The 23,366-nt window shown below is 49.2% G+C and overlaps 1 protein-coding gene across 2 annotated transcripts; it reads left to right on the top strand.

Annotated features, from left to right (window-relative positions):
• Dad1 (dolichyl-diphosphooligosaccharide--protein glycosyltransferase subunit) lies at positions 1–22,983 on the top strand. Of its 2 annotated transcripts, none has more exons than XM_045762595.2 (3): positions 1–155; positions 19,499–19,721; positions 22,651–22,983. In XM_045762595.2, the coding sequence occupies exons 2-3, from the start codon at positions 19,508–19,510 to the stop codon at positions 22,779–22,781; spliced, it is 345 nt and encodes a 114-aa protein (XP_045618551.1). In that variant the 5' UTR covers positions 1–155; positions 19,499–19,507; the 3' UTR covers positions 22,782–22,983. The 2 variants fall into 2 exon arrangements, with proteins under 2 accessions (XP_045618551.1, XP_045618550.1); XM_045762594.2 differs by having other exon boundaries at positions 30–190.
• The last annotated feature ends 383 nt before the right edge of the window (positions 22,984–23,366 follow it).

The following is a 23,366-nucleotide window of genomic DNA, read 5'->3' as shown; positions in this document are numbered from 1 at the left end:
GAACTGGTGAGTCTGGCTCATGATTGGTCCCAGTCTCGAGTTCCCGGGTTACGATTGGTCAATATTGATGCTCGTGTCGGCCTGGCTGGTAAATCTCGACTTAACGAACCTCACGTCGTGCCGTGGCTGGTTGTAAACGTCTCAAGTTGAAGCTGGTGCGTTTTTCTCCGTAATTTTGGCTTCGTTACAGGTGAGGGGCGGTGAGTGCCGGGCTGTACACGGCAGCCACTGCCGCAGCTCCGTGGCGGCACGGGTAAAACGTCCACTTTTGGGTGGTTTATAGTGATGGTTCTCTCACGTTCATGGTTCTCTCACGTATATGTCATTAGGGTGGGCCGGGTCAGCTTGGGGTGGGCTGTGTTAGCTTAGGGTGGGCCGGGTCAGCTTGGGGTGGGCTGTGTTAGCTTAGGGTGGGCCGGGTCAGCTTGGGGTGGGCTGTGTTAGCTTAGGGTGGGCCGGGTCAGCTTGGGGTGGGCTGTGTTAGATTAGGGTGGGCCGGGTCAGCTTGGGGTGGGCCGGGTCAGCTTGGGGTGGGCCGGGTTCGGCTTGGGGGTGGGCCGGGTTCGGCTTGGGGGTGGGCCGGGTTCGGCTTGGGGGTGGGCCGGGTCCGGCTTGGGGGGGTGGGCCGGGTCCGGCTTGGGGGGGGGCCGGGTCCGGCTTGGGGGGGGGGGGCCGGGTCCGGCTTGGGGGGGGGGCCGGGTCCGGCTTGGGGGGGGGGGGGGGGGCGGGTCCGGCTTGGGGGGGGCCTGGTCCGGCTTGGAGGTGGGCCGGGTCAGGCTTGGGGGGGGGGGGCGGGTCCGGCTTGGGGGGGGGGGCCGGGTCCGGCTTGGGGGGGGGGGGCCGGGTCCGGCTTGGGGGTGGGCCGGGTCAGGCTTGGGGGTGGGCCGGGTCAGGCTTGGGGGTGGGCCGGGTCAGGCTTGGGGGTGGGCCGGGTCAGGCTTGGGGGTGGGCCGGGTCAGGCTTGGGGGGGGGGGCGGGTCAGGCTTGGGGGGGGGGGCCGGGTCCGGCTTGGGGGGGGGGGCCGGGTCCGGCTTGGGGGGGGGGCCGGGTCCGGCTTGGGGGTGGGCCGGGTCCGGCTTGGGGGGGGGGGGGGCGGGTCCGGCTTGGGGGGGGGCCGGGTCCGGCTTGGGGGGGGCCGGGTCCGGCTTGGGGGTGGGCCGGGTCAGGCTTGGGGGTGGGCCGGGTCAGGCTTGGGGGGGGGGGGGGGTCCGGCTTGGGGGGGGGGCCGGGTCCGGCTTGGGGGGGGCCGGGTCCGGCTTGGGGGTGGGCCGGGTCAGGCTTGGGGGTGGGCCGGGTCAGGCTTGGGGGTGGGCCATAGTTCATATATCCTTGATGGTAGAATATAGTGGTCAGCAAAAGGACACGTCACGGCTCATAGTTCATAAGCATCATTGTAGATAAATGTACTGTAGAGGGAACCACATTCAAAGTGCCCGCCAAGGAGACATTTTACAGTATAGGCAGGACTGTGCCCTGATTGGTGGACGACGACGGCGCACGGCCTACCCGCGCGGCAGCCCGCGCAGGCCGAGTGGGCCAGATTTGAACTGCATGTAACCCAACGCGGACGACGCCTGCCCGGCACCACTGGCACTTAGGATATGTGCCCATAGGACCCCTAAGAGGCATTGACTCCCTCTGTCCTACCCTTCCTGAGGAGCCTAGACTTGCTCCACCTACCCTACCAGCCCTTCCTCTCCCTACGACGACAGTTCCAGGTGAAATATTACTGTACTATTGTTGTAACACGTGGGTCACCTCTACATTGGGGCAGTGAGTAAACGTTCCCACGCGGTGATCAAGAGGACCTCGCCAAGATATCTGCATCATCGTTCTGCCGACTTCAGTCAAGACGTCTTAGATAGTGTTCAACGGTTCCAGTCTCGAATTACTGGCTTTGGTTGCACCATAGATGTTCTTCGGTTTGTTGTTCAATAGCGGTGCCCAAGATATTTCAACCCCTGTTTTTTTTGTGCATATGTTTTATTCCACATCTCGTGCAATCCCCCAAGATTCTCCATAAGTTCCATTTATCAGTGTTTTATACGGATTATTTCCCCGGATTTGTTGCATTTTATTGTCTTGTCCCCCAAGCACCGATTCCCGCGGCCCCCAAGTTCTTTGAAGAAGGGGAGACGAGTACCACCATTCACACGGAATACGGGCCACCGTTCATGAGCATACCCGACCTGTATTGTTTACGAATCCGCTCGCGGAGGATTTCAGGCTGTCGTTCCCGAGCGCATCCGCCTCCAGCGTGTTTACTACAGCGACGCTGGTCCCAGCTCTGCAGGGTGCTTGCTACAGGTCTGTTATTTTCTCATCTCTACTGTTAACTAGACGTAACCTGTTCTAGGCTTTCTACAGAAGTAACGGCTCAAGGGGAAGAGATACATTAAGTGAGCCTGTGAGTTTGTATTCATACCAGATTTAAGGTGGATGGTGATCCGCCCTGCACACAGTTCCACACGTTCACCTGCAAAAAGTGTTTTTGAGAACCCTCAGCCCAGTGCTTATGAAAATCAGGCACATTGCTTGTTAAAGTTCCTCAAAGTGCCTGCCATGTCAGATTTTCCAGTTTTGCAAGTGCAGTAAGTGCCCAGTTTTTGTCTAAGCCTCAAGGGATTTAGGTACCAATTAAGTGTGCAGTGTTTTATGTTGCTTGAACCCCACCTGGCCCCATCATTTACATTATTGACTGTGCAGTGCTTATTTTTCCTGGTGGAACATTTATCTCTATCTCTGAACATTGGAACCTTAAGTGTGGCCATTGGTGTCTGTGTTTTTTTGTTTTTTTTGTTTGTGGCACGAGATATTGGAGCTTTAACTTTCGACACTAGCACAATGGCCCCAATCAAGATAAACTCTGCTTCGGCTGCTGAGCTGCTGCTGCTACCGGGTGTAGGAGATACCTTGGCCGCTCGCATTATCAAGTTTCGGCGTCGCCATGTGATCACGGAGGACAACATTTATGATATCAACCGCCTTCGGGTCAAACCCGAGTTGATGGCTGCTATATCGTTTGAGGTGGACCCGTCCCAACAGGGCCCCGGGCCCTTAGGTCAGGGGGCAGGAAGTCGTTCATCGTCCTCGTCCAGCGAAACGGGAACCCGCCACTCCTCTAGGGGTGCCACCAGCAGCAGCCAACGTGGACGTCGACCTCAGTCACCAGCTTACTCCAGGGCTAGTGGCCAGCAAGGTACTCGGCAGGGGAGCCCCTCCCACCATCGATCGGCTCGATCAAGGAGACGGACAGCTCGACACTCGTCACACAGCTCTCTGACTTCCGATTCGGATGCCTCTCTATCCCGCAGCAGGCGGACAGGTTATCGCCAACAGAAAGAGACCTTCCGCACACCACCTCGGGCGTTGGACTATGATGGGAAGTCAGATTGGGCCACCTTCTACCGCCGCTTCACGTCTTATGCCTCGGAAAAGGACTGGAGTGGGCCTACGTCATTGACACAGTTAGGATGGTGCCTCAAGGGTAAGGCAAGTGATTTTTACAATCGCTTACTGGACAGAGAACCGTCGATCGATTATATTCGCATGATGCATAAGATGATCAAGCGATTTGGCGATAGGGAAGTTCTGGATGTAGCTATGATGAAGTTTAACCAGGCCCAGCAGGAACCAGAAGAAGATATTGCTGATTGGGCAGATAGGGCCCACCACTTGGCTCATCGGGCCTACAAACATGTGCCACGATGGGAAGTGGAACAAATCGCAGTAATGAGATTCGGCCAGGGATTACAGGACAAGACTCTGGCAGAATACATTGCCAATGCAAGAAATTCGTCAATGGAAGAGGCCATCGACCGGGCCCAAACCTTCCAGCACAATGCCGTAGCAATCCACGGCCCCGCAAGTTCAAGCAGGCACGACTCCCACCGCCGCGGGTCCCAGGGGCCAGCAGTAAGAGTGAATGCAGTGGGCAGGTACTCCCGGTATGAGCAACCACCCAGGAGTAAGGACGCTTCTCGGCGCTCGACACCAGGTGCCTCGCCGGCTACCAGTCCCGCAGGCCGTGGAACCGGTACTCACCACCCGTCGAGTGCAGGCTCGGGTCCTTCATCTTCCATGGACACGGAGGCGAAATTGGACGTCTTGGTAGCAGGTGTCTCAGAACTCAGCGGGAAATTGGATCAGGTGTGTGAGAGTTTGAGGCGTCTCACAATGGCCATCATATCGCCGAATATTCGTCGTTCCCCATCTCCCAGGCGATCGCTGCAGTGTTTCAGATGTAGGAAAGAGGGTCACGTGGCTCGGGAATGTCTGGAACCGGGAAGTGATGGGGAGGGAAGCCGCCGGCTAAGGGACCCCCTGGGCAACAAGCTGCGCGTTTCATTTGAGGACGAGAAAGAGTCTTTAAACACGGATGGGTCGGTCCAGTCGGCCTAACTCCGACCCAATGTACAACAGGCCTAGAAAGGGAGAGCACGATAGGGGCGGGCCAAGGGACGTCGGGCACGGAAGAGCAGGACGGGGGAAGAGATCACATAACCATCAGACAGCTCAGATCCGGCTCTATGTTCTGGATCCCAGTCCAGATCGGGGACGTGGAGGTCAAGGCGATTGTGGATACAGCGGCCGAGGTCACCATTATCTCCCAGGAGATCCATCAACGGTTGAACCCACCACCCCAGGTGATACAACACATAACTTTAAGCACGGCGGGGAAACAAATGCACCTTACGGGAACACTGGTGGGCCCCATCTCCTTGCTGGTTGCGGGACGGGAATACACTGTGGGAGTGTATGTGGCGCCTATTGCAGACGACATGTTGCTAGGGCTCGATTTCATGAAAAGACACGGTGTTAGTATAGCCCTAGACAAGTCTCAAATGATATTACAGGGACAGGTGATTCCTATGAAGCTAGAGACGAAAGAGGAGCCTGACCCTAACCTAGCTCCGTGCATCGCTAAGGTAGCAGTGTCCCAATACACTGTTATCCCACCACATTCAGTGGCCAGGGTCAAATGTGAAATGGACAAAAGTATGCCCCAGTGTATAGTGGAGCCCCTGGAGGATGGGCAGGTGCCAGTGGTTCGCACACTCCATCAGGAGGGAGAATTCCTGAAGGTATGTGTACTCAACGCAACAGGGCAGAATATCACATTAAAGAGGCGGATGCATGTGGCCAATGCAGAGGCAGTATGGGAAATTTTACCGGGGCCGGGCCCAGCGGTAGCAGCAAGGGCAGTGGGGAGGGTACGAAGTGAAACTCAAGTCAAATTACCTCCCCATATGATGACCATGGTACGGGACGTCGAGGAAACGCTGTCAGCAGAGCAGGCAAGCCAACTGACCCACCTGTTATGGAACTTCCAGGACATCTTTGCCGCAAGTGAATTTGACCTGGGATCATTCAAGGAGGTATCTCACCACATCGACACGGGTAATGCAAGACCTGTGAAGCAAAAAATACGACGAACACCCGCATGCTTCGCACAGGAGGAGAAAGGACACCTTCAGCGCATGCTCGATGCGGGCATCATCCAACCGTCAGTATCTGAGTGGGCATCGGCACCAGTTCTGGTAAGGAAAAGGGACGCGTCAGTTCGGTGGTGTGTAGACTATCGAGGGTTGAACTCTCGCACCATAAAGGACGTGTACCCACTCCCTCTAGTCGATGAGTGCCTGGACACCTTGGCGGGAAACGAATGGTTTAGCAAGCTAGATGCCAACTCGGCATATTATCAGATCAACATAGCAGAAGAAGATCGGAAGAAGACGGCATTCATAACGAAATACGGACTGTTTGAATTTAAGAAAATGGCCTTTGGTCTTTGTAATGCCCCGGCTACCTACGCCAGGGTTATGAACTTGGTGTTGCGGGAGCTAAATTGGGAAACTGTGCTAGCATTCTTGGATGACATCCTGGTGCTGGGCGATTCATTCCAAAGCCACCTCTCCAACCTAGCACAGGTATTTGCGAGATTCAGAACCTATGGTTTACGCCTGAAACCACAAAAATGCGCCCTCTTTAAGAAACGGGTTGAGTTCTTAGGCAGGATGGTCAGCAGGGCAGGACTAGAACTGGGAAAAGAGGCGATAGACACAGTGGTGAAATGGCAGAAGCCGGGATCATCCAAAGACGTGGAAAGATTTCTGGGACTGGCCAACTACCATCGGACCTTCATAAAGGGATTTGCAGAGTTAGCCGCACCCCTATACGCACTGACCGGCGGAAACAGATTCGAATGGGGAGACAAGCATCAAGAGGCTTTTGCAGCTATCAAAATGGCCTTAACTACAGCTCCGGTGCTGGGATTACCTAATGGACATGACCCCTTCATCCTGGACACCGATGCCTCCGACTGGGCGATAGGAGCGGAGCTGCTACAGGTTCAAGAGAAGAAAGAAAGGGTAATTGCTTATGCCAGTTTCGCATTGACCCCAGAACAGAGAAGGTATTGCACCACGAGGAAAGAGCTATTGGCAGTAGTCAGGTTTACCAGGCTGTTCCGGCACTATCTCTTGGGGCGGCCTTTTACCATACGCACGGACCATGGCAGCCTGGTCTGGCTGGTTAGGTTTAAGAACCCCCAGGGCCAACTAGCACGTTGGCTGGAGGAGCTGAGCCAATTTGATCTAAAAATCCAGCATAGAGCAGGTAAAAAACACAACAATGCAGACTCTTTATCCAGGGAGGGAGGCACTCAACAGGCATGTACCCACTTTCGCCAGGACGTGCCAGTGCAGGACCTGCCATGTGGAGGATGCTCATACTGTCGCAGGGCACATCAGAACTGGGCGACCTTCCAGGAGACGGTAGATGACGTCGTCCCACTGGCTACGGGGTCGTTCAGATGTGCATGTAACGTTCAGATCCGGGGGACGATTAGACGCGTGAGCACTATAGCCCCTATTCAAGACTGGTGGTCGGAGGATTCCAACTTGGCTGTCTTCCCATGGGACCCTGGCGAAGATGGCCGAAGAAAGCCTGCCGAGACGCTTTATAAGGAAAAAGACGCAGTGGCCCCAGAAGTAGTAGACATTAGGATCATCACCAGAACAACGGCGGACAGGCTAGGGTTGCATTTACTCGAGTTACAGGAGCGGACGGAGAGAGACCCGGACATGAGAATGGTAAGAGAATGGGTGGGAGGCCGTCAGCCAACAGAAGGGGACCTGTTCGGGGCCAGCCCTGCAACAAAATACTACTGGTTAAACAAAGAAGCACTTCTCATGGAAAATGGGCTTTGGTGGTGGCACAAAGTAGATCAGGGGGGAGCCGCCCAGAAGCTTTTGTATGTACCCAGCAGCCTGAGGCAGGAGGTACTGAATCTGTGCCATGATATACCTGATATGGGCCACCAGGGCCGGAATCGCACAATGGAGCGGGTCAAAGCAAGGTACTTCTGGTACGGACTATCAACGGACGTCGCAAATTACGTGGCATCATGCCACCACTGTAGTATGAACAAAAAAGCATCCAAGACCAGCAGGCATGAGCTGCTTAAGTACCAGGCGGGTGCACCAATGGAAAGGGTACACTTGGACATTCTGGGACCATTGCCTAAGACTCCGAAAGGCAACGAATATCTCCTGGTAATGGTAGATCAGTTCACTAAATGGATTGAGTGTGTGCCACTACCGTCCCAGACGGCAGAGAACACCGCCCGAGCAGCACTCGATGGGTTCTTCACCAGGTTCGGGTATCCGTTTGAAATCTTCACCGATCAGGGCAGGAATTTTGAAAGTGACTTGTTTACGAAGCTCTGCGAATTGATGCACATCCACAAGGCCCGTACTACCGCCTACAGGCCGTCGGCGAATGGGCAGGTGGAAAGGTATAACAGAACCATCATGGATGCATTGCGGTGTTATGCCAGTTCCCAACATGACAGCTGGGACACCTATATCCAACACATAGCAGGGGCCATCAGGTCTAGTGTGAACCGACAGACGGGGTTCACGCCCAACAAGTTAATGCTCGGTTGGGAAACCAACCAGCCAATAGATTTAATGTACCCCCGGGAGGTGCAACTTCAATCAGATGCAGTACCTTACCTAGCAAATTTGCAGAAGGAAATTGAGAAGGCGCATGGACTGGCACGGAAGTCTCTATCCACGAACCAGGAACGAATGAAGAGAGATTATGACCTACGGGCACGGCTACAGGTCTATGAGAAAGGGGACCTGGTTTACCTGCTAGACACGGCACAGGTGAAGGGGCAGTGCCGGAAGCTATCACCGCAGTGGAAGGGCCCAGGCGTCATCATCCACAAGTTCTCATCTTGTTTATTTAGGGTCAAGCTCCAGAATGACAACATCACAGCAAATCATGATAAACTAAAGAAGTGCAAGGACCGTACATGCCCGGGCTGGATTGAGAAGTTTAAACATCATATGTCACAGGTTCAGGACCCAGTGGGAGGGCCATATAAGGACCTTTACTGTGTGTGTCGGCAACCATACGATGGAAAGTTTATGGTGCAATGCGATATGTGCGCGGAATGGTTCCATGGGGTCTGCGTGGGAGTGACTCTGGCGAGTGTACGATCAAAACCAGAGTATGCATGTCCTCGGTGTGAGCCATAAGAGCAGGAAAAGAAAAAAAAAAAAAAGAAAAAAAAAAAAGAAAAAAGGAAAAGGAATAGTGTAGTGTATGCAATGTTGAAACAGTTCGTGTATAGTGCAAAGACAATACGGGTAATAATTGTAATAGGACCCATTCATGAAAATAGACTTTTTTACAAAAAAGACATGTTGTATATAGTGAAACGTTTTCCCTCCAACATACCCGTTGTTCTATAGGGACGGGAGGAGTGTAGAGGGAACCACATTCAAAGTGCCCGCCAAGGAGACATTTTACAGTATAGGCAGGGCTGTGCCCTGATTGGTGGACGACGACGGCGCACGGCCTACCCGCGCGGCAGCCCGCGCAGGCCGAGTGGGCCAGATTTGAACTACATGTGACCCAACGCGGACGACGCCTGCCCGGCACCACTGGCACTTAGGATATGTGCTCATAGGACCCCTAAGAGGCATTGATTCCCTCTGTCCTACCCTTCCCGAGGAGCCTAGACTTGCTCCACCTACCCTACCAGCCCTTCCTCTCCCTACGACGACAGTTCCAGGTGAATTACTGTACTATTGTTATAACACGTGGGTCACCTCTACAGTACTGTATACCCTTTTCATTGTAGATAAGGATATACAGTATGGCAATTACTACTATAATGTGAAAGTCAGCAGGGGGGCCTAGGCACAGCTCACATGCAGCGATGTAGTCTTGTAAGAGTTACGAAGCAAAATGTGTGTTGTAGGATGTGGAAACGTGTCTTGATCAGGGTCTGCTCAGTCAAGGAGGCGAGGAAGTGCGCGGTGTGGAATATTAAGGCTAAGCTGGCTACTACGAAGGCGAGTTCTAGTGGAGTAAAAGCATGAGCAATATAAGAAGTGTTCTATGGTCCCTTATTTTGGGCATTTTGGTGAACCGGTCGGCCGAGCGGACAGCACGCTGGACTTGTGATCCTGTGGTCCTGGGTCCGATCCCAGGCGCCGGCGAGAAACAATAGGCAGAGTTTCTTTCACCCTATGCCCCTGTTACCTAGCAGTAAAATAGGTACCTGGGTGTTAGTCAGCTGTCACGGGCTGCTTCCTGGGGGTGGAGGCCTGGTCGAGGACCGGGCCGCGGGGACACTAAAGCCCCGAAATCATCTCAAGATAACCACTAGCAAGCAGAAGAATCATTCATCTGAAGACAGAAATGATGGGTAGGGAGATTTGTATGACCTATACGTAAACGTGGAAGACTAATATGGAGTATCCGGGTGTTATGACGGGCCCGTGGGTTGGTTTAGTTTAGTTCATTTATTATGCACCCCATACCCATCTTGTGGGTGGTAGTGGAAAGGGTTACAGAGGCACATAATGGGCTCAGGGACTGAACCCCACAATTCATTTAGCTAGCAAGTTACAATCTTGATGAGCTAGTTACAAAATTCGTGGGTTGGGAGATGCACCAGTTTGCCATCCTTAATATCTGAAGTTAAGGGCTTAATTTTGACTGTCAAAGAGCAAAAGAAGCTTTCTTGATAGGTGGCAGGTTTTCATGTTGGTCTAGAATAGGAGCATTGCTAAAGATGTTTAGAAATTAAAAGAATTAAATGTGTATTAGCTGCCGCCGCTGCTGCATCCTAAGGTCATCCCTTCTGGTACGCACATGAGCAGAGATTCGCTGAAGGTTAAGACGACAATTTGGTTCCTAGTGATATCTGAGACTCTGTTTGGATACTACTAACAAATTGGCTGAAGCTGTTTGGCCTGCGAGAGGAGATGAGGAAAAAGAGCAGTGTTGGCGTCTACAAACACAACCACATCTTGGATGAATGACCTGTGGTATAAGTACAAGAGCCTGATATATGCCATAGTTGAGTATACATATACGTATTGAGTATACTGTACATATACAGTATCACTTCAAGCAAGGCAATTTAAGCTACTGTCAGTAATCACAAGTGAACAGTATGTTCTGCACTAAGCTCTAATAATAACTGCATTATCATTATTCTGTTGTAGATACTAGCAGATATTAATAGTTTTGACTGGGCAGCAGAAGAGAGCATGATGTTTAACAGTGATAAGTTCCAGGTACAGTGGACTAGAGCGCCCCTGGGAGCACCCAGTGCAGAGGTTCGGACCCATATCAAGGCTCGTGTGGATTTGTTCGTTGATACGTCACGTTAATGTGATTTCTCTGTGTAATAATAGTAATAATAATAATTTATAAAGAGCTCCAAAGCCATATCCATCTCAAACGAGACTACAGCCATCACCACAACCACTACAACCACCATAACCACTGCACCCACCACCACAATCACCACCATCATGGTACTCAAGAGAGAACTCATTGAACACCTCCAAGCACTCCTGATCAACCAGGCTGTGATTCATATGTCAGGTTGTGAACAGTTGCAACCAACAGCTTGGTTGACCAGACTCAGGAGGCCCAGTCAGAGACTGGGCCACGGGGACGTTGATCCTCGGAATCACCACGAGGTAAGGTAACCACCACCACCACCATTACTTGGTTTGCCACAAGATTACTACCAGGACTAAGAGGGGGTTAAGCTCTGAAAATAGATTAAGGAAATTAAATTTTGCAACCCTACAGGATGGAAGAAACATGTAGGACATGATCACAACATACAATATACTGAGAGGAATAAATAAGGTTGACAAGCACAGCTTCAGATTGAGAGAAAATAGGACAGGAGAACAAAGGGAAAAAGCTGGAAAAGCAAAAGAGCGGAAGGAAATTCAGGAAATACTCGTGCACAGAATTAGGTAATAAATGGGGCAAAATCATCGGTATCGGACACCTACAAATTTGTTACCACCTGCCACGATGGGTAGAACTAAACCATGACACCTGCCACGATGGGTAGAACTAAACCATGACACCTGCCACGATGGGTAGAACTAAACCATGACACCTGCCACGATGGGTAGAACTAAACCATGACACCTGCCACGATGGGTAGAACTAAACCATGACACCTGCCACGATGGGTAGAACTAAACCATGACACCTGCCACGATGGGAAGAACTAAACCATGACACCTGCCACGATGGGTAGAACTAAACCATGACACCTGCCACGATGGGTAGAACTAAACCATGACACCTGCCACGATGGGTAGAACTAAACCATGACATCACCTCCACTACTGTTTAGGATCGCACACTTTACAACCGCCCTCTCTTTCTATCCTCCTCTGTAGGCTCGACCGGCTCGGGAGCCGGTCGGCCGAGCGGACAGCACGCGGGACTTGTGATCCTGTGGTCCTGGGTTCGATCCCAGGCGCCGGCGAGAAACAATGGGCAGAGTTTCTTTTGCCCTATGCCCCTGTTACCTAGCAGTAAAAATAGGTACCTGAGTGTTAGTCAGCTGTCACGGGCTGCTTCCTGGGGGTGGAGGCCTGATCGAGGACCGGGCCGCGGGGACACTAAAAAGCCCCGAAATCATCTCAAGATAACCTCAAGATAGGGGATTTGGTTGCCCGTAGGGGAGGGGGGGGGATTGGGCCTGCCAGTGGGGGGACGGGGGTGATTTGGCATGGCTATTCTTATCTTGAGGTTCACTGGCCCCAAGGGATATCGTTATGAATTTGCCTTATTCAATAGAACCACATTTGTATTATTAAGTTCCTAGTTCTGTTAATTTCTGATAACTCTTGTCACTCTTAAAAAGTATTAAGCTAAATTATGACTTAACCCCCCCCCCCCTTCCCTCTGGAATTTTGTAACGAGTATTGGAATTTTTACATTTATCTTCTACGTGATTCAGAATCAAACGTTTTGAAAACAGTGTAAAGTAATTTGGGTGATGTAACTATATATTGTGTAGTGTAACTATATATTGTGTAGTGTAACTATGTATTGTGTAGTGTAACTATATATTGTGTAGTGTAACTATATATTGTGTAGTGTATCCATTGAATCATTCGTTTTGCTTGCTATGTTGTAGGTGTTAATTATGGCCGGAAGTAACACGTTCACTGTGTTCTATTGCTCGTGTGCCAGATGATGCGTTTGTTTTAGGGTATTGTAGTGTCATGATTAGTCTCCGTGGTGTAGTGGTAAGACACTCGCCTGGCTTTCCGCGAGCGCTAAGTCATGGGTTCGTATCCTGGCCGGGGAGGATTTACTGGGCGCAATTCCTTAACTGTAGCCTCTGTTTAACGCAACAGTAAAATGTGTACTTGGTTGTAACAACGATTCTTCGCGGCAGGGGATCGTATTCCAGGGACCTGCCCGAAACGCTACGCGTACTAGTGGCTCTACAAGAATGTAACAACTCTTCTATATATCTCAAAAAAAAAAAAATTAATAATTTTGTTTAGCACTTTATAACTACAAGAGAGGTTTCCTGTTTAATCTCGGCTCACTTGGGGTGAGAAGGCCAGTACAATATTAACTCAAATAGTTACAGTTGTGAAATGCAACATACTGGATAAACTATTGGAACATTACCTAAGACATGACGGGGAAATATTAAAGATCTTTTACGGAAGTCACTGGAGTGCTCTCCCAAGTAATTGGTTAGTAGAGCCAAGCTCAAGGTATTTCTGAGATCATTCCTGGTAGTGAGTATCCATGGTGTGGTTGGCAGGACGATGGTCTCGTACTGTTGGGGCCCTTGCGTATAGTGAGTATCCATGGTGTGGTTGGTAGGACGATGGTCTCGTACTGTTGGGGCCCGAGAGAGCCTTGTGTATAGTGAGTATCCATGGTGTGGTTGGTAGGACGATGGTCTTGTACTGTTGGGGCCCTTGCGTATAGTGAGTATCCATGGTGTGGTTGGTAGGACGATGGTCTCGTACTGTTGGGGCCCAAGAGAGCCTTGTGTATAGTGAGTATCCATGGTGTGGTTGGTAGGACGATGGTCTCGTACTGTTGGGGCCCTTGCGTATAGTGAGTATCCATGGTGTGGTTGGCAGGACACTGGTCTTGTACTGTTGGGGCCCAAGAGAGCCTTGCGTATAGTGAGTATCCATGGTGTGGTTGGTAGGACACTGGTCTCGTACTGTTGGGGCCCGAGAGAGCCTTGCGTATAGTGAGTATCCATGGTGTGGTTGGTAGGACGATGGTCTTGTACTGTTGGGGCCCGAGAGAGCCTTGCGTATAGTGAGTATCCTTGGTGTGGTTGGTAGGACGATGGTCTTGTACTGTTGGGGCCCGAGAGAGCCTTGCGTATAGTGAGTATCCATGGTGTGGTTGGTAGGACGATGGTCTTGTACTGTTGGGGCCCGAGAGAGCCTTGCGTATAGTGAGTATCCATGGTGTGGTTGGTAGGACGATGGTCTTGTACTGTTGGGGCCCGAGAGAGCCTTGCGTATAGTGAGTATCCATGGTGTGGTTGGTAGGACGATGGTCTCGTACTGTTGGGGCCCAAGAGAGCCTTGTGTATAGTGAGTATCCATGGTGTGGTTGGTAGGACGATGGTCTCGTACTGTTGGGGCCCTTGCGTATAGTGAGTATCCATGGTGTGGTTGGCAGGACACTGGTCTTGTACTGTTGGGGCCCGAGAGAGCCTTGCGTATAGTGAGTATCCATGGTGTGGTTGGTAGGACACTGGTCTCGTACTGTTGGGGCCCGAGAGAGCCTTGCGTATAGTGAGTATCCATGGTGTGGTTGGTAGGACGATGGTCTTGTACTGTTGGGGCCCGAGAGAGCCTTGCGTATAGTGAGTATCCTTGGTGTGGTTGGTAGGACGATGGTCTTGTACTGTTGGGGCCCGAGAGAGCCTTGCGTATAGTGAGTATCCATGGTGTGGTTGGTAGGACGATGGTCTCGTACTGTTGGGGCCCTAGAGAGCCTTGCGTATAGTGAGTATCCATGGTGTGGTTGGTAGGACGATGGTCTTGTACTGTTGGGGCCCAAGAGAGCCTTGCGTATAGTGAGTATCCATGGTGTGGTTGGTAGGACGATGGTCTTGTACTGTTGGGGCCCAAGAGAGCCTTGTGTATAGTGAGTATCCTTGGTGTGGTTGGTAGGACGATGGTCTTGTACTGTTGGGGCCCGAGAGAGCCTTGCGTATAGTGAGTATCCATGGTGTGGTTGGTAGGACGATGGTCTCGTACTGTTGGGGCCCTTGCGTATAGTGAGTATCCATGGTGTGGTTGGTAGGACGATGGTCTTGTACTGTTGGGGCCCAAGAGAGCCTTGTGTATAGTGAGTATCCTTGGTATGGTTGGTAGGACGATGGTCTCGTACTGTTGGGGCCCTTGCGTATAGTGAGTATCCATGGTGTGGTTGGTAGGACGATGGTCTTGTACTGTTGGGGCCCAAGAGAGCCTTGTGTATAGTGAGTATCCATGGTGTGGTTGGTAGGACGATGGTCTCGTACTGTTGGGGCCCTTGCGTATAGTGAGTATCCATGGTGTGGTTGGTAGGACGATGGTCTTGTACTGTTGGGGCCCAAGAGAGCCTTGTGTATAGTGAGTATCCTTGGTATGGTTGGTAGGACGATGGTCTCGTACTGTTGGGGCCCTTGCGTATAGTGAGTATCCATGGTGTGGTTGGTAGGACGATGGTCTTGTACTGTTTGGGCCCAAGAGAGCCTTGCGTATAGTGAGTGTCCATGGTGTGGTTGGTAGGACGATGGTCTCGTACTGTTGGGGCCCGAGAGAGCCTTGTGTATAGTGAGTATCCATGGTGTGGTTGGTAGGACGATGGTCTCGTACTGTTGGGGCCCTTGCGTATAGTGAGTATCCATGGTGTGGTTGGCAGGACACTGGTCTTGTACTGTTGGGGCCCGAGAGAGCCTTGCGTATAGTGAGTATCCATGGTGTGGTTGGTAGGACACTGGTCTCGTACTGTTGGGGCCCGAGAGAGCCTTGCGTATAGTGAGTATCCATGGTGTGGTTGGTAGGACGATGGTCTTGTACTGTTGGGGCCCGAGAGAGCCTTGCGTATAGTGAATATCCTTGGTGTGGTTGGTAGGACGATGGTCTTGTACTGTTGGGGCCCGAGAGAGCCTTGCGTATAGTGAGTATCCATGGTGTGGTTGGTAGGACGATGGTCTCGTACTGTTGGGGCCCAAGAGAGCCTTGCGTATAGTGAGTATCCATGGTGTGGTTGGTAGGACGATGGTCTTGTACTGTTGGGGCCCAAGAGAGCCTTGCGTATAGTGAGTATCCATGGTGTGGTTGGTAGGACGATGGTCTTGTACTGTTGGGGCCCAAGAGAGCCTTGTGTATAGTGAGTATCCTTGGTGTGGTTGGTAGGACGATGGTCTTGTACTGTTGGGGCCCGAGAGAGCCTTGCGTATAGTGAGTATCCATGGTGTGGTTGGTAGGACGATGGTCTCGTACTGTTGGGGCCCTTGCGTATAGTGAGTATCCATGGTGTGGTTGGTAGGACGATGGTCTTGTACTGTTGGGGCCCAAGAGAGCCTTGTGTATAGTGAGTATCCTTGGTATGGTTGGTAGGACGATGGTCTCGTACTGTTGGGGCCCTTGCGTATAGTGAGTATCCATGGTGTGGTTGGTAGGACGATGGTCTTGTACTGTTGGGGCCCAAGAGAGCCTTGTGTATAGTGAGTATCCATGGTGTGGTTGGTAGGACGATGGTCTCGTACTGTTGGGGCCCTTGCGTATAGTGAGTATCCATGGTGTGGTTGGTAGGACGATGGTCTTGTACTGTTGGGGCCCAAGAGAGCCTTGTGTATAGTGAGTATCCTTGGTATGGTTGGTAGGACGATGGTCTCGTACTGTTGGGGCCCTTGCGTATAGTGAGTATCCATGGTGTGGTTGGTAGGACGATGGTCTTGTACTGTTTGGGCCCAAGAGAGCCTTGCGTATAGTGAGTATCCATGGTGTGGTTGGTAGGACGATGGTCTCGTACTGTTAGGGCCCGAGAGAGCCTTGTGTATAGTGAGTATCCATGGTGTGGTTGGTAGGACGATGGTCTCGTACTGTTGGGGCCCTTGCGTATAGTGAGTATCCATGGTGTGGTTGGCAGGACACTGGTCTTGTACTGTTGGGGCCCAAGAGAGCCTTGTGTATAGTGAGTATCCTTGGTATGGTTGGTAGGACGATGGTCTCGTACTGTTGGGGCCCAAAAGTGCCTTGCGTATAGTGAGTATCCATGGTGTGGTTGGTAGGACGATGGTCTCGTACTGTTGGGGCCCAAAAGAGCCTTGCGTATAGTGAGTATCCATGGTGTGGTTGGTAGGACGATGGTCTCGTACTGTTGGGGCCCAAAAGAGCCTTGCGTATAGTGAGTATCCATGGTGTGGTTGGTAGGACGATGGTCTTGTACTGTTGGGGCCCGAGAGAGCTTTGCGTATAGTGAGTATCCATGGTGTGGTTGGTAGGACGATGGTCTTGTACTGTTGGGGCCCAAGAGAGCCTTGTGTATAGTGAGTATCCATGGTGTGGTTGGTAGGACGATGGTCTCGTACTGTTGGGGCCCAAGAGAGCCTTGCGTATAGTGAGTATCCATGGTGTGGTTGGTAGGACGATGGTCTCCTACTGTTGGGGCCCAAGAGAGCCTTGCGTATAGTGAGTATCCATGGTATGGTTGGTACGACGATGGTCTCGTACTGTTGGGGCCCAAGAGAGCCTTGCGTATAGTGAGTATCCATGGTGTGGTTGGTAGGACGATGGTCTCGTACTGTTGGGGCCCAAGAGAGCCTTGTGTATAGTGAGTATCCATGGTGTGGTTGGTACGACGATGGTCTCGTACTGTTGGGGCCCAAGAGAGCCTTGCGTATAGTGAGTATCCATGGTGTGGTTGGTAGGACGATGGTCTCGTACTGTTGGGGCCCTTGCGTATAGTGAGTATCCATGGTGTGGTTGGTAGGACACTGGTCTTGTAATGTTGATGCCCAAGTTTGAATCAGATGATCCAAGTAAATTAAAGCTACCTGAATTTACCGAAGGGCCACCATCTTTAGTGGCCTTGATGGCGGACAGGAAGCTGGTGGCTTGTCAAAGGTCGCCCATTGTTGTTACCCACACTTTTATGGATTACGTCTTGTATCCAAATTACTGTACTTGTATAACTTTTGTATATACTGTACTATAGTGCAGAATAACTCGAGACGAGTCTAGTGCTTGGCCATGTCTAAATTGTTTCGCAGGCAAGTGTGTATAGTAAAGAGTGATTTTATAGAAAATATGGATGCCATTTAAAATTCCAGTATTCTAAAGTATATAATGTTTAAAGATCTAAAATGGATTCTGAAATCAGTGGGGGACTTTTGGATATTAAGCCAAGATGAGTTTGTAATGATTATGGTTTTTTAATGTGGTTGGATTTTATGTAGTAATGGAATTGTTCATTAATGTTGATAGTGTAAATGGATGGAAGAAAATTAGTTTTGAGTGTGCGTGTCTTGTGTGCACGTGTTCATCTGTGTGTAAGAGTGAGTGCGTGCGTGTGTACGTGTGTGTGTGCATGTGCTCACCATTGTGTAAGAGTGAGTGAGCTTGATTGAATATGGATTGAATGGGGTGGCTATATTAAAAGTGAAATGTGATGATGTTTGAAACTGGTGCTGAGTAATGAGATAGTGACGAGTTAAAGAGCATTTAGTGTTGTTGGACTAGTTGATACAAAGGTGTTGTGTGTTGAACAGTATGTACCGACACGCCACCCCGTTCTCTCCAGCATTCATGTCACTAAACTGATGTATAGTACTAAATTGCCTCTACCTGAACTAACCAAGGATCCAGTTAATAAGACAGTGAATGATTCCTTTAGGATTCTCTCCATGAGCTTGCAGATATGCGCTGTCAAGCCGATCGGATGGTAGTTTTCTGCTGAACACTCTCCCTATTTTTTTTTTGTATTTTTTATAAATAGTGGGGGGGGGGGTCATATTTGCATGTTTCCAATCTAGGGGGAACTATCCTTTGATCCAGAGATTTTGCAAAATGGAATTTCAGTGGTAGACATAGTTCATCTGCCAGTTCCTTTTTGACTCTGGATCAAATTAAAAGTCCTCAGCTGGCGCACTTGAATCGTTTAGCTCGTCAAAGCTCTTCCAGATTACATCACACATGTGAATATCCCCTTAATACATTCTCTTGCCCTTCTTCCAACATTTATGTGTGGGTATATCTTGAGGTTATCTTGATGATTTCGGGGCTTTTTAATGTCCCCGCGGCCCGGTCCTCGACCAGGCTTCCACCCCCAGGAAGCAACCCGTGGCAGCTGACTAACACCCAAGTACCTATTTTACTGCTAGGTAACAGGGGGCATAGGGTGAAAGAAACTCTGCACATTGTTTCTCGCCGGCGCCTGGGATCGAACCCAGGGCCACAAGTCCAGCGTGCTGTCCGCTCGGCCGACCGGCTCCCCTGGGTATCCTCCCTTCCCAGTACCCGACCGGGTACTGGGAAGTTGTCCAATATCTCTAGTGGGAAGACTGATGTTAAGTATTCAGCGTGTTTGTTGTCCGTTTGTCTACTGTAACTTACTTGGTCTCGTCTTTTAAGGGTCCTACTGTCTTTTTGTTTTGATTTTACTTTTTACATAGGCGTAGAAACACTTTGGATTATTCCTTGTTTTGAGCAAGCTTATGTAGTTTCTTTTGGCTAGTCCAGTTTCCTGGGTGGCTGAATTTAGAAGCTGTCTGTATATCTATCTCATAATCTGTGTTATTCTTTGTGGATGGATTCCTTCTCCAAAGGTTGCACAAAAATTTAAAGTTTAGGATGTTTACGTTTAAACAGAGGTGCTGTAATTGAGCCAAGGTCTGAATGTGGTCAATTGATGCTGTTGATAACTTGGTGGTCTTATTAGAGGAAAGATAGAGGTAATATTTGTTAGAACACAGTATTGGTGATTACACTTCTTGAACACATCATGGAAGATTGTTATAATGTTGATGACGACAATAGCAGGTTTGGAATGTTATATGTTGGATTCAGTGAAGTGCAAAGTCTTAAAAAGTATTAGTGTGAAGCATTAATATGTATATGGAATCCAAATTTTGTGTATTGCTTAATCAACTCTGTGTTTACAGCTGTGAGCCATGTCTTCCACTACACTGAGTGTGGTAATCAAGAACTTTTATGATGAATACATGAAGAACACCCCCAAGAAGCTGAAGATAGTTGATGCGTACTTGGTGTACGTGCTCATGACCGGTGTTCTGCAGTTCGTGTACTGCTGCCTTGTCGGTACTTTCCCCTTCAACTCCTTCCTCTCGGGGTTCATATGTACTATTGGATGCTTCGTGCTTGGTGGTAAGTCATTCTTTAGGAAGTTGTTTCTTTACCCAGTATGTTAACCCTTTTTAATAGTCTTCAGCAAAATTCATAATGGGTAAATGTTTATTTTAGCTGCAGTTACTGTAATGAGGATGGGAAATGAAATGTGGCATTGATTAACGTTACAATTTCCTTGGACTGGTAGAGTAACATCCTCACTTCTTGGTGGGTTGACGTTTGATCTCTGGTGACTTGAGATGATTTCGGGGCTTTAGTGTCCCCGCGGCCCGGTCTTCGATCAGGCCTCCATCCCCAGGAAGCAGCCCGTGACAGCTGACTAACACCCAGGTACTTATTTTACTGCTAGGTAACAGGGGCATAGGGTGAAAGAAACTCTGCCCATTGTTTCGCGCCGGCGCCTGGGATCGAACCCAGGACCACAGGATCACAAGTCCAGTGTGCTGTCCGCTCGGCCGACCGGCTCCCTACGCCAACTAAAGTGGTTATGTACCGTTCCTTCACTCCATCCTCATATCCCTTCCAAGTACCATAGCAGTCTACTCATACTGGCTTAGTGGTTTCTGATAATTTCCTTTCCTTTCCTGCCTCTCCTTTTATTGTCAATTACAGTAATTAACCTTTCACGAGGTACTACAGTTGATTGCTTATAATTAAATTAATTGCTTAAAAGTTCATTTTATGACATTAACAATTATTGTACAATAATTGTGTACTGTAATAGTGTTTCTTGCCTCTTTGTAAATGATGCATGTAGAGTATAATTTGTTTTGTAGGGGGGGGGGGGGTAGGAAGAATGTGTGTATGTACCGGGACATGGTTGTAGGATTGAACTAGGCTCCTGCTCGCCTAGTTGCGCTTGTGGGGGTTGAGATTCGGCTCTTGGTCCCGTTTCTCAAACATCAATCTACTGGTGTACAGATTCCCGAGCTTCTACAAGTTCTATCCTAGCACCCATGTGGGTGTGTGAGCATGCATGTATGTACGTACATACACAGGTTGCCTGTCCCTGACAAAATGAATTAATTAATGAAATATAGTTAGGTATAAGAAGCAGTGACTGTCTCCACAATGTGGTAAAGCAGGCAAGATTCCAGTGTACTTGTGTGGCTGCCACAGTTGTAGAAGGGATGAATTTGCCTCCATAAACATTGTAAAGTAGATACAGACAATGAGTAAGCAGGAGAGCACAAAAATAGTATAGGAAATAATGGAGGAATTGAGGAAAGAAAGAATAGGGCGGTAGTTGATACCCCGCAATACTGTACCATGATTATTAAATGTGTGTGGAGCAACCCGTTCTCTCGCTTGATGCCTCTTTTTTTTCTTTATCAAATTGACCAGTTAGTGAGAAATGTGACACAGTATTGTATTAGAAAAAAAATATTAGCATCTATTATGCCTCGGACTTGATAGGTTAAATTGGATGGAGTAGCATGTTGAGAGAACAGGCTGGTTGGAGAGCAACTGGAGCTATTTTCTAGAACTGCACCATTGTTACAACCCATAAATAGTTTTGCGCAAAGGTAAAGGTTTGATGTCTTGTAAAATAAAATAAAATATTTTTGTAGATGACTTGGTTTTGTTGGTTTCCAGTGCCAAGGGCATTGACACTACACAAGTGTTGCTGTTGGGAGCCACCATTGAGCTGCTGCTGTTGTTATAGATTCAGCTACTCGGAACAGAAAGTTCCAAGCAGCACGGGCTATGGGGAGCTCGTCGTACTTATTTGCCACAGGAGATGTGCACCAGTGAGCTATTGGAACAATATGGGAAACATTGTACCGTGTTGAAATTCCATTCGCCTGGGCTGTAGGAGTCTTGAATCGTGGACCCCACACGTGTCTAAGATCGAAGTTCTATCGACTGGGCTATGAGTAGTCTTAATAAGGAAAGTTATTAGTAGGAGACTCCTACAGCCTAGGTTACTGGAATGTTTATTTCCATGGAAGTGTGGATGACAATTTATTGGTATTTAAACATTGACACAAAACATAATGAATGATATGATTGCTACATTTCATTAAATCCTCATCATATGTTGACTGCAGCTTTGTGATCCCTTCTCATTCTTTGGTGGTGGGTATTCAACGCTGGTTGTATCTCACATTTGCCTGGTATACAGTGTAGTTTTGCTGGGTTCCCAGCCATATTGGCATTGCCTGCAGTAGCATAGCAAATTCCACTGATAAAGAAGCCATTCGTGCCTGTCCTGTTATCGCAGAAGAGATGGGATTTCGCCCTGTCATTCATAATGCAATTTGCATCTGTTGGAGAGTGTCAATTGACTGCTATGAATAACAAATGGCATTCAATCAAATGTGACCTATTCCCATGCCCTTCCTCTTGTCACTGGAATAGGAAGTGGAAAATGTTTGGTAAGGTTAAAGTTAGAGCTCCATTGTTACACTGTTAGTATCCTCATAGAACGTTCTGATTTCGTGGTTAAAGAGAAATTTATCTTTCTCCATAGTTCTTTACATGTTCGTGTGTTCCTTGGTAGCACGCACACTGACTCGTGTGACATAATTTGTCTGTGTGCTTTCATACTGGTATTCTGCAAGATGTATAACATCTCTTAAATAATCAGAGAATAAGTCACAATACTGGGGCTGAAACAAATAACCCCCACGTACGCTCACACACACGCACATGCGCGTGCGCAAGAGAGAGAGAAAAAATGGTGATGGTTTTAGTCCATCCTCAACCCTCATCAAATTGTGATAAATCAAAGAATCAGAGAGGGACTTCATATTGGTCCAGAACGGACCAAAACTTCACTTATTTTTTCATGTGTGTGGGTTGGATTGTCTTGACTATTCTATAACCCACAGTGCTAAGCACTAAGCCAGTCTTACTGGCTTAGTGCTTTCTTTTGATAAATGCTCATTTCATTTACTGTTGCGAAGTTTACACTACGCTAATATTTGTTTTTCCTCCCCCACAGTGAGTTTGAGATTACAAGCAAATCCCCAAAACAAAATGCAGTTCCGTGGAATCTCCGCTGAACGAGGTTTTGCCGATTTTATCTTTGCCCACATCATTCTGCACCTTGTGACCATTAATTTTATTGGTTAATTCTTTGCCATTGTGCATAGCTCACATGTTTGACTTGGAAGAAATATTTTTGATATGGTATAAAAAGAACTGTAATAAGCTAGAGATTTTTTCTCATACATGGGTTCACAATGATTGTTTTTAAAGATATATTGATGGCCAACATTAATTCCACCATGGTATAAAAAAAATTATGAAATAAAGCCAACACATTCCCAGAGAACTTTTATTACTTCCTGTTCAGAAGATGGATCATATTGTCATGAATGATTTCTAAACTGTTCCTGGTTAACACTGCCCGAGTGAGCACTGGTTTTGCCTTGGTGTGCGAACAACAAAATACTCTTAACATTATTCAGGATACAGATCTCTGCAATACAACTGAGAGATGTGCAGTGGGTGGATGCCGGCCACCCACTGCTGCACGTTACGACAGCAGAGATATGCACTGGACGTGGATGCCGGCCACCCACTGCTGCACGTTACGACAGCAGAGATATGCACTGGACGTGGATGCCGGCCACCCACTGCTGCACGTTACGACAGCAGAGATATGCACTGGACATGGATGCCGGCCACCCACTACTGCACGTTACGACAGCAGAG

The sequence above is a fragment of the Procambarus clarkii genome, chromosome 46 (genome assembly GCF_040958095.1).
Source record: "Procambarus clarkii isolate CNS0578487 chromosome 46, FALCON_Pclarkii_2.0, whole genome shotgun sequence".
Classification (NCBI taxonomy): domain Eukaryota; kingdom Metazoa; phylum Arthropoda; class Malacostraca; order Decapoda; family Cambaridae; genus Procambarus; species Procambarus clarkii.
This window is presented reverse-complemented; position numbering and strand designations above follow the sequence as displayed.

What these genes read in the sequence shown, in the direction of transcription:
- Dad1 (XM_045762595.2), top strand. Translation starts at nt 19,508, where the DNA reads ATGTCTTCCACTACACTGAGTGTGGTAATCAAGAACTTTTATGATGAA. An exon ending in TGGATGCTTCGTGCTTGGTG is followed by an intron (nt 19,722 to 22,650) that starts GTAAGTCATTCT and finishes CCTCCCCCACAG; the next exon opens with TGAGTTTGAGATTACAAGCA.